The 11837-nt window shown below is 32.9% G+C and overlaps 1 protein-coding gene and 1 long non-coding RNA gene across 2 annotated transcripts; one reads left to right on the top strand and one right to left on the bottom strand.

Annotated features, from left to right (window-relative positions):
• Nucleotides 1-2476: 2476 nt before the first annotated feature.
• Nucleotides 2477-5328, top strand: LOC125194129 (guanine nucleotide-binding protein subunit beta-2). The gene is made up of 6 exons (XM_048092179.2): nt 2477-2700; nt 2802-2896; nt 3827-4251; nt 4348-4705; nt 4814-4927; nt 5098-5328. The coding sequence occupies exons 1-6, from the start codon at nt 2595-2597 to the stop codon at nt 5131-5133; spliced, it is 1134 nt and encodes a 377-aa protein (XP_047948136.1). The 5' UTR covers nt 2477-2594; the 3' UTR covers nt 5134-5328.
• A 3314-nt stretch (nt 5329-8642) lies between these two features.
• Nucleotides 8643-11803, bottom strand: LOC125191852 (uncharacterized). Its single transcript, XR_007171265.2, has 3 exons — nt 11445-11803; nt 10149-10230; nt 8643-8836 (listed from the first exon to the last, which is right to left on the bottom strand). It is a non-coding gene; the product is annotated as an uncharacterized LOC125191852 (long non-coding RNA).
• Between the last annotated feature and the right edge of the window lie 34 nt (nt 11804-11837).

Genomic DNA, 11837 nt, shown 5'->3' with positions numbered 1-11837 from the left:
AGTATGTCCTAACTTCCTTGGAACGGAGGGAATACCAAAATAAAAATAATTTATATTTTAAAAGACGGAGGTAGTCCCTCTCCAGTCTACACCTACAACAGGTAGTTTCATCTTCGCATTTTCCTTGGTCTATCAAAATTTAGTCCTAATGACTCGAGTTATGCAATTGCTATCACTTTTTAAAAGTTGATAGTTTGACGAGCATACGTCTTGAATGATTTAACTTTTGGTAAAACTAAAAGCTTGATCGAGCTTGATATAAAGCTAAATGGTTGTGTCCAAAGTGGAATGATGTCGGGTTCCACTTGCCTATAAAAATATTAAATAATTTAAAATTTATATTACTATTAATTAATTATTAAAATAGAATAGTTAAATAGTACTCCCTTTCTCTTTTAAAAATATAAACTATTTTTCATTTGATTTATCCCACTAAAAAATACTATAAACTTTCAATTTAGAAATAAATTTTTTTTTCTAATCAGTTGAGATCCTTATTCTCCATTAATCTTTACTTTAATCATTTTTTTCTTTTTATCTCTCTCTTAATTTACTAAATATAAATTAAAATTCATATCATTTTAAAAGTTTCTTATTGTTAAAACTCGAGAAAATATTTATACTTAAATTAGAATTATTAATTATACTGTATTTAAAGATAAGTTCGAGTAATCTATATGGTTGTATAATACTCCATCCGTTATATAGTAGTAGAATCATTTCATATTTGACACTCATTTTGAAAAAATAATTATAAATAGTTAAAATGGAGAAAAAGTAAAGTAAGAGAAAGAATATTGTAGATAAGACTCTTCTCTATTACTCTCTCTCTTACTTTACTCTTTCTCTCTCTCTCCACTTTAACTATTTATTACTCCATCCGTCTACAAAAAATAGAGCACATTTACCGTTTTTGCCATCTACAAGAAATAGAGCACATTCATTTATGGAAAGTTTTCAATAAATAATAAACCCTACACATCATTCCACTAACACTACTTCTCACTTACTTTTTCTCTTTCTCTCTTATTTTTTTTCCTTATCTCTTACTTTAACAATTCTACATTAAAACTCGTGTCATACACCAATTGCTCTATTTTTTATGGACGGAGGGAGTATCATTTTTTTCAAAACGAGTGTAGAAAATGAAATGACTCTGTAAAACGAGTATATTATTTGAATAATCCTCCATATTCTCCTCGCTTCAGTACATTGCAAGTGATTGATATTTTTAGGCACAAAATTTAACAAATGATATCAATTGAATTATGTGGAGAGAATAAAATAGAAGAAAGGATAAAATAAAAGATATAAAAAAAATTAAGATATAAGAGAGAGTAAAGTAAAAGATAAATATTGTATTTTTAGTTAAAAACTTGAAAATCAATCAATTGTAAGAGTATTTATGCTTTTCTTCATAAAAATTTATGCTCCAATGGAAAGGGTATATGGGGAGGTATTATACATTCTTTGATTGTTAGAAGGTATCTTTACCTCTTTTTGGTAGAATGGGTAAAATATTAGTTATTTTTATTTGCCTTTTTAATTTATCTTCTTTCCTTGGAGTACATTATTTTTTAAGAAGGTATAATTACCTTTTTGAGAAAAAATAAATAAAAAATATACCTTCTCAATTTACCTTTCTTCCTTAGAGATACTCTAATGGACAATAACGAAATCAATCAATTATGATGAATGTTATTTTTTGGTGAATTTTTTTTTTATAAACTTTATACTAGTACTTAATACTCCTATTTCATTCTTTCAATCTAATGTTGCATTTAATGTTTAGTTAAACATTGAATATTAAATAAGAAATAAATTCAATATTTTTAAAATAATACTACAAATACGTGGAGTATTAATTTCACGATTGTAATATAATAATATAAATAATATTACAACAATTTAAATAATCCATTTTTCGATAACATTATAAAGATTTAAATAATTTATTTTGAGATAATATATAAAAATTTAATAATATCATAAAAAATTTTAGTAATTCAAAAATTATTAAAAATAAGTACTTCCTCCGTCCCAAGGAAGATGACCCATTTCTTGAACAGCACGGGATTTTATGCAGTTATATTTTGTGTGTTAAGAGGAGAGAGTAAAGTAAGAAAGAGTGAATAAAGTATAGATAAAAGTATTTCCATTTTAAATAATGAGTCATCTTAATTGAAACAAATCAGAAAGGAAAGTGGATCATCTTTAATAAAACTGAGGGAGTACATAAATATTATAAAATCACAAGTTAAGTCTTCAAATTGAATAAAATAGATAAATATACACCTCAAAAGCTTAAAAAGTAGAATAGTGAAAATAGATATTGAATTTGATATTTATAAAACCTTTTTAACTAAAATATAATTTATAATATTAAATATTAAAGAAATGATTCTCTCTCCTCTGTAAAGTAGCAAGTCTGAGAAGTGCAACTCATTTCTCACCTCCTCCATCTCCACATCTCCATCTCCCCCCCGCCCCCCCAAATCCCCTTCAATTCCTTAATCCTCTTCGATTCTCAATTGTGTGAAATTGCAAAGTTAGAGTTGAAATGAAGCTGAATTCTTCCAATTGAAAAAGAAGATATGTCCGTTGCTGAGCTGAAGGAGCGGCATTTGGCGGCGGCCGAAACCGTGAATTCCCTCAAGGAGAGATTAAAGCAGAAGCGCCTCCTCCTTCTCGACACCGATGGTTTGCAATTAATTTATTTCTCTCCCTCTATCTCTATCTATTACTAAGCAGATCTAATTCTAACTCTAATTCCAATTCTAATTCTTCTGCTGCTGTTTCAGTTGCCCGCTACGCCCGCTCTCAGGGTCAAACACGGGTAAGTTTTGGCCCCACTGATCTGGTTTGTTGCCGGACTCTTCAGGGCCACACCGGAAAGGTAATCCTTTACTTTTCAAATGCAATCGCCCACTTTTAATCACCTAATTTGTATCTTCGACATTTCCCTAATTTCAATCACCTCATCTGTTATTATCAATTATTCTTGGTAATCAAGTATTAGCTCCCCATTTGGCAATGAGTGAAATGATCCCTTCAATCAAAATTAGTAGGAGTGTAATTTAATGAGTTAATTTGTAGTATATCATTATGTATGTTGCCCTGGATTAGGTTGCTTCAGTTTTATTTTTATAAGAAACCTAAGGTGATCATGGATGTGCATTCCCTTCCATATTTTCTGGAGAAAACCTTCAATCCTATTGTCACCATAAAATCATTATTCATTTAGAAAGCAAGATTGTCATAGTTTTATCTTCTCTTATGGCATTGCTTGGTGAGTTACCTAGAAATTTTTTCCTATAATTGATCATACTATATCATAAAAACCATGAATAGATGTTGAACCAAATGCATAAATTCATCCAAGAATTTACCCAGACTCTTGTGTTCTGTCTTACATAATGTGTATCTACTTTTAGAAATAGATAAATGTACATCTATTTTACAAATAGGTCATCTTTGTTTGGACGGAGGGAATACTAAATAGCACCATTTTCTTAGGTTTTCTCACGCGGAACAAAAGAAAGGTCAACTCGTTCAGATAAAAGTCATGGACTGATGGTTCTGTTTAGCTCTAGAGTGAATGTAACAAACCCTTATTTTTGTGCAATCCCATTAGTAATATGTCAGCTTGAAATCAATCCCATTATCACTTTTGTCCGTCTTTGCTGTGATGCCAAACATGTCAGCTTGACTTCCCAATTTATGCATCCGCATAGAAAGAAACTGTCTGCCCAAAGAGATGATTTTGACAAATTATTATCTATATCTTGAGTTCATTTTTGTAAGCAAAATCTCAAATGTTTCTTAGGTGTATTCGCTGGATTGGACCCCAGAAAGGAATCGTATAGTCAGTGCATCTCAAGATGGAAGATTAATAGTTTGGAATGCTCTCACTAGCCAGAAGACTCACGCAATTAAGCTACCTTGTGCATGGGTCATGACTTGTGCCTTCTCTCCCAGTGGGCAATCTGTTGCCTGTGGTGGCCTAGATAGTATGTGCTCTATCTTTAATCTGAACTCTCAAACTGACAAGGATGGGAATCTTCCAGTATCAAGAGTGCTTAGTGGGCACAAGGGTTATGTATCGTCATGCCAGTATGTTCCAGATGAGGATACACACCTTATAACTGCTTCCGGTGACCAAACATGTGTTCTATGGGATATAACTACTGGCTTAAGGACGTCTATGTTTGGAGGTGAATTCCAGTCTGGGCATACTGCTGACGTTTTAAGGTACTGGTTATCTTGTTAGTGCTTACATGAACTTTTTTCTTTGGAGCTTATCTATTTCTATTGTTAGTGACTGTAATAATGCTTTTTCTTGTTCAGTGTTTCTATTAATGGATCCAACTCTAGATTGTTCATATCTGGCTCTTGTGATTCAACTGTTCGTCTGTGGGATACTCGTGTTGCCAGTCGAGCTGTTCGTACTTTTCATGGTCACGAGGGAGATGTTAATACAGTGAAGTTCTTCCCTGATGGGCATAGATTTGGATCTGGTTCAGATGATGGAACTTGCAGATTGTTTGACATTAGAACCGGCCACCAGCTACAAGAGTACAATCAACAACACGATGATAATGAGGCTCCTCATGTAACTTCAATTGCATTCTCCACATCTGGCCGACTTCTGTTTGCTGGATACACCAACGGAGATTGCTATGTCTGGGATACTCTATTGGCAGAGGTATAAGTATACATGCTCTAGTCTGTTGAGCCTCCATTTGTGATGGATTGATTGAAAATTAGATATGGTGCTCAAGCTCAACTTTCAACCCGATTGCCCTGTAAATAGGTTGTGTTGGACTTGGGAAAGCTTCAAAATTCTCACGATAGTCGGATCAGCTGTTTGGGACTGTCTGCTGATGGCAGTGCCTTATGTACAGGAAGTTGGGACTCAAACCTCAAGGTTAGTCTTAATTTGTTACCAATTAGTGCATGCTAGTCTGCTTATTTTTTGCATTATGCAGTCAAAACTCCTTGTAGCTACCCACAAAAGCATATATGAAAGAATATATGCTACTATTAGTCATTAGATAAGAATTGTGGATCCTACTATTAACTTTATACCTGTTACAGATCTGGGCTTTTGGGGGGCATAGAAGAGTGAACTGAGGAGTTGGAGACTGATTCTTGTGGAAAATGTGCAGTCGTCGTCATCCCTCTCCATCCAAAATACACGATTTTTGATGTCCAAGTTGTGGGGTGTGGGTTGTGATACCATTGTTATATTTTCTTGTAATCTTTGTAATCCCTAACAGACAGTTTGAGTAGATAAATTAAAATTTATGTGCAAGAGTTTTTGATCAATTGCAATGAGCTGAAAGGAAAAACATGTTAGCGTTTTTAATAGCCCCCATAATAGATGCAGTTACAGGAGTCTTGATTTATAGAATTAAGTACTCTCTTCGTCCCTGAAAAATAGATAGTTTTTGAAATGACACAAGTTTAATGTCAATTGGCGAAGTAAGAAAGATATAGAAAGAAAGAGTGATAGGATTATTGTTAGTGAAGAATGAGACTCACTAAGAGAAAGATAAATATTTCCTTAATAGAATTGGTTTATTTTTTAGGGACATCCTAATATGACAAATATGGTTTATTTTTAGGGACATCGCATCTCTTAATTTGACAGTTAGTCAAATTGTCAATAAGCAACCATCTACAGAGGTAGAGCTAGTGAAATTGTCAACAAGCAACAGAGGTTGAACATCTACTTCCTTATCAGTTAGTCAAATTGTCAATAAGCAACCATCTACAGAGGAGCTAGTGAAATTGTCAACAAGCAACAGAGGTTGAACATCTACTTCCTTAACAAGCTATGACGTAAAAAAGTAGACGTATATGAATTGATAGACATGTACACATTGGATTCGTGGAACATACGACACAAATGAAAGAAGTAAGACCAATATTCTACATAATGATTGTTCATGATTCTTACCAAAATAGTGTTATAGAATTTTGCAGAGATTGCAAATTAAATAATTTAATAGACGTGAATCTATTTAAACTCAACCAAAATAGTGTTAGGATTTTGCAGTAAAGATTGCAAATTAAATACATTGATAAACATGAGTCTGCTTAAAATCAATTCATACAAGTTGCATGCTAGAAACATACTGATTTACATGCTCCCTCGGTTCACCAAATGTTGACTATATTTGTCATTTCGGTTCATTCACAAAATATCGTCCATTTTGCCTTTTTTTTAATCATTTTTGATAAGTAGATTTCACTTTCCACTGACTCATTATAATCACATTATAACTAATATTCTCTCCATCCCAACTAAGTTGAGTCGTATTCCTTTTAGGGATGTCTCAACTTAGTTGAGTCATTTTTTATTTTTGACAAAAAAAAAAACAAAACATTCAATCACTCTTATTTTATTCCATCACCTCGTTTACCCTCTCCTTTATCTTTTCAACTTTATTCTTTTCTCCTATTTTTCAATACAATTTTTTAATCTTCGTGCTTAAAAGTTTTGACTCAACTTAGCTGAGACTGGAGGGGAGTGTATAAAAGTGAGATTCACATTTCATCTTTTCTTCACTTGTCTTAAAACCCGCACCGAATCAAATAAGGACAACATCTGGTGAAAAAAGGGAGTAACATAGTAGAATAAAATCTAAACATACTACTTGAACATTCAAACAATTTGTTAGTTAGAGACTCCGCCAAACACATAATTCTTCTCTATTTTTCACCAAATAAGGGTGAGAGGAGAAAGAGTCTCGCAGAGAGGAAAGAGAAGGTATATAAAGGGGTAAGTATGAAAACCATATCAAACACTAGTAAAAAGTGGCACTATTTGAATAGACCAGAATAAACTTTGATTGCCATGTCAGACTTTTTGATTTTTGTCATTAATGAAAAACAATAAGATCTTCCTGATCTTCCCCACCACTTTTACACATCCGTTTTATAAAAATTATAATAAATAGTTAAAGTAGAAAAATAATAAAGTGAAAGAGATAATAATATGGAAAAAAGTCTTATCTACATTATTTTCTATGTTACTTTACTATTTATTCCCTTTAACTATTTTTTATAATTTTTACAAAATGAGTGTGCAAAAGTGACTGGGACTCCTAAAGTGAGACGGAGGGAGTATTATAAATAACTTAGGAAAATAAATGCGGGCCGAAATCAAGATAGTTGGTAGATATTGTTTTTTTAATCATTTGTTTGGTAGAAAGATAATATTCCAAATTATGAATTAGATAAATTGTGATATGATAAAATCATCCTTGTGAGATATAGATATATTTTAAACTAAAAGTTTAATAATGCACCGATTGATTTAAGTTGTCACGACCGCACTTTGCTAAGAATAGCAAAGCCGGGAAACCGTGACTAGGGGTGGGGAATAAGAAGAGGGGAATAGAAAGGGGATAACAATGACTGAATATTCACTTAGAAATAAAAGGAAAGACAATTTCAGATTAACTTTTAACCAAAAAAACTTGAATCGAAATCTTACTATTCAATAATTATTTATCAGAGTATAGAAGAACAATACACAGCGGAATGGATGCGGTCACATGTATGAAGACATGCACCTCCGAGAGTCTCTACTTAAAATAAAAAGGAATCATCAACTCTGCCACCGTCACTGCTCAACCTGCACATTTAGAAATATATGCAGGGTTGAGTATAAAAATACTCAGTGAACACATTGCCGAAATATACATACATAAAATGAAAATATTGTCATGCCATCACAGTAACACTCGAGGGTTTTCTCTTAAAAGGCCCGAGCTTACTAAATTCTTTGTGAGCTAAAGTTCGACTGATCAGTCTAAGTTCTTTCTGTACTTTTGCCATATCTGAACACCAAGTGCCGTGCAGATGGCGCTCTCCCACGGTCACCTACATCTTTCTCCAGCCGGGGAGGTGGCCACCTCCCAACGGCCTCCACTATATCATCTTTGTGCCGTGGAAGGTGGCCACCTTCCAACGGTCACCTGTGTACACTTATCCGAGTAGGGACACCACCCTCACTCGGACCCGAAGTCGATTCTTACGTTCCAACCAAACAGATAGGCTTCATAAACATAAAAGAAATCATTTATGGCAAGACAACATTATTTGTATAACTAAATATCATCTCAAAATATTTGACATTTTATCCACATTAGTATGTAGGATAGAAAAGTTCACCTCGTTCGTTTAATTTCTTTATCTCGGATTTCCATACTCCGACCTTAACTTGCTCGTAGAGCTAGCCTTTTGGAAATAATAACACCAAAGTGTATAAATGAGGATTAGGGGAAAGATTACATATTTTCTCTCTCCTATAAAGAATGGATATTATGAAAAGAATGAATTTCATTTTCTTTTTCTTGTTTCTTTCGTGCATGTATACATATTTAGGAATCTATATTTTATTTCATTTTGTACGTGTAGGAAACGAAAAGAGTATTATGTTGTTACTCGGAGATGCGTCGTTCAAATGGCTCATCAAGACTTACACTTCTTTAAATCAACTCTTTTAGATTGTCGAAAAAAAACGAAGATTAAACGAAAAAAAATCGAATACCCATTCGACATCCTTACAAGTTCAACTAAAATGATAGGAAATGTTTTGGAGGGGGGGGGGGGTGTTACAGATGTTACTATTCATAAAAATTATATATTTAATTGTTTAATAAAATATACTTCACCAACTATTACATAACGAACTTTGCAGTGGAATTATACTATCAAAAGCTTTACAGAAACATGCCACCATGTTATAGACTTCCACAATTGACTAGTGATTCATCAAGGATGTAACTGATATGCTACTCTGATACAAACTCTATCACTTAACCTGCAGGGTGGAAGAAGAGGGAAAGTGAGCTTAGCTCAGTAACAAAATCCTCACTACAAAAAAATCAGCACTTTTAGAAAAGAGGTATTAACAATTTATATTAATCGTTACTTGGTTTTAAAAAAAAAAAAAATTCTTTACATATGAATCAGGATTTACCTAATTTCTTTATAAGTTGAGTATTTTCACTCTTTTGTTTTTCTTATAAACAAAGTTTTCTATATTCTTTAGTTTTCCCCTACTGACAATTGTTAACTTTCATTATTATCATGTTACGCCATCATGTAGCAACTTATAATTTCGTATATTTCAAAATTACTGTATAATTATCTTGTTACCAGTATATTGCACCACAAATCATCATTTTTCTTTCAATTAACACTAAATCACTTAATTTTGTATCTTATATAATTTTACATTACATCTGAATCCTCAATCATCCCGAACACACACATCACATTCTTTATCTACATACTAACACAGATAAATTATACTCCCTCCGTCCCAAGATAAGTGACTTGTATACCTTTTTGGGGTGTCCCACTATAAGTGACCTATTTCCATTTTTACCAAAAAGTCACCTCTCTTACTTTATTCTCCACCTACTTTATTCTCTCTTCTCTCCTCTACTTTTCTCTCTCTCATACTTTACTCTCTCTACTTTAATTTATTTAAATACCATTCCTTAAATCCCGTGCCCAAAAGAAGTAAGTCACTTATCTTGGGACGGAGGGAGTAGATATCATCACATTTCAAAACATATATATCGATCGCCAACGTTATCACATGTCAAAACACAACTAGCCTCATTAAGTGCTTAGTGTCCGAGACCAGGGTAGACGAACCAAATCGAAAACCGATGCAGACGTAGATTTTGTCATCGAAAGGACTCCGCATAGACCACCCATTTAGGGTGCTGACATATAATCGCATGCAATTATCTTCGTATACATCTCATAAATATATCTCATTTATCACATTCACCTCAATGCTCATTTCCACATTTATCGCACCATCTTCACAGCTAGAGTCATATTCATTTTCATATCAAACTTGTCTAATCATTTATCATGCCAACACATATATTACTACACGTCATAACACACTATTTCTAATTTCATCATGAACTCATATTTATACTATTTCTTCACAGCACATTCTTATTAGATTATTAAATATCATAACAGTTCATATCGTTCACATTATAAGCATGATTAGGAATCATAATTAAGCGTCTCTTTCATCTATAGTTTACAATTTAACACACATTATCTTAACTAAAAGATCAAACACCATAGAGAGGATACTCTACCTCGTAGGCTTATGACCATGATGAGGCTATTTCACCTGGACGCTTCGATTTTCACGATAGGCTCCTTTGCTTGATTTGCGTACTATAAATATTATAACTATTAGTAACTCATATTCAGTAATTATATTCTAAAGTAACAACTTCCTTCTCAACTTCATATTCTCTAATGCTCCAGTTTTCGGCTCTCGTCCTTAGTCTAAAAATCCATAATTTCTCATTACTCTTAATTTCCACTCTTAAGTATGCATTAACATCATAATCCACTCATCCAACACCTTATCTCATTCTAATTTATACATATGATGTTACTATTCCCGTAATTTCTACATATGATGTTACTATTCCCGAGATACTATTCATGGGTTATTTCCAAAGATTTCTTAATAACATCAAATTACTAACTCAATTAATTCCAATCCAAATTTTATACTCTGCTTATATTGTGACACACAATATATATCAAGATTATACTTATTTTATGTCATTAAGCCATCTAAATAATTCAACAAACCTACTTGTTACTATTCACATAATATAATTTTAGGTGAAATCGTTGTTTTAAGAAATACTAGGCATTCTCATAACATTCTCATGTATTTACACTAACACTTATATTTAACCATGATCATATTTTTATAACTGGAGTCTGAAGCATAAGAATAGTCACATCTACTATATTAGTTCAACCTCTCCTTCAATCTATGCAGTTATTACTAATTATCCAATTATACTTCAACTATCAGTTCTAATCACATCCCTCAACTTATTCCATACCTCTAATCATAATTAGATGTTCATACTGTCTTAGTGAAAATTCTCTAAATTTGAAAACCAAGTTATCATCATCAATAAATTCCGATAATTTCAATTTACACATCGTTAATTATCTAGATTCCAATTCCAACACAATATTTATTAAAATAAAAAATCACAATATCAGGTTCCTATATATTAATATTTCAGTCACTATGTAATACTTACCTTAGGGTTTGACTCTCTTTCATTATTCGATTCTTGAAAATCATATAACCTATATACACCTCCATTTCAACCAATTAGTAAACCCAATTCAGGATCAAAGATCCCTAATCTCAATTTCAATATCACCATGATACCATAACATCTTTAACTTTGAAATTAATCATCAAAACATGACATAGGATATCAATATGCTACATTAATCAAACATAAAACCATTTATGTATCAACACCTATGTAGCTCGAAATTTTCAGATTTCTAACCTCAGTATATATTGAATTTCTTGTTATAAAAGTAGTATAGGAGAAAGCCCTTACTTGATTTGCCATGTTTTATGCGATTAAATCTCCGATTGCCGACGAACAAGCCGAATAAATGAGGGAGCAAGTTCTTGGCTATGGAGGTTGAAAGGAGTCTACTTCCATAACATCTATTTTGAATATTAGGTTGATGTGGGTTTGAATCTCAATTCCTGACATGGAGATAAACTTATGGGAATTGGGACTTGGGTAAGCTGTGTGCGCTTTCGGCCTTCCCGTGACTTCGCCGGCGATTTCGATGTGCCGGTATGCAGCTGAACGGAGAGAGAACAAGGCTGTGGTGAAGATTATAGAGAGGGACGTAGAGGGTGAAAGGGAGAGATCCCTCTAATTTTATTTCTATTCCCAAACCTTTCTCTAATTTTCTTCCCCACATTAAACGTATCACTC

Source organism: Salvia hispanica, chromosome 4, assembly GCF_029641045.1.
Source record: "Salvia hispanica isolate PSC_SH4W2 chromosome 4, Shi_PSC_v1, whole genome shotgun sequence".
In the NCBI taxonomy this organism is placed as follows: Eukaryota; Viridiplantae; Streptophyta; class Magnoliopsida; order Lamiales; family Lamiaceae; genus Salvia; species Salvia hispanica.
This window is presented reverse-complemented; position numbering and strand designations above follow the sequence as displayed.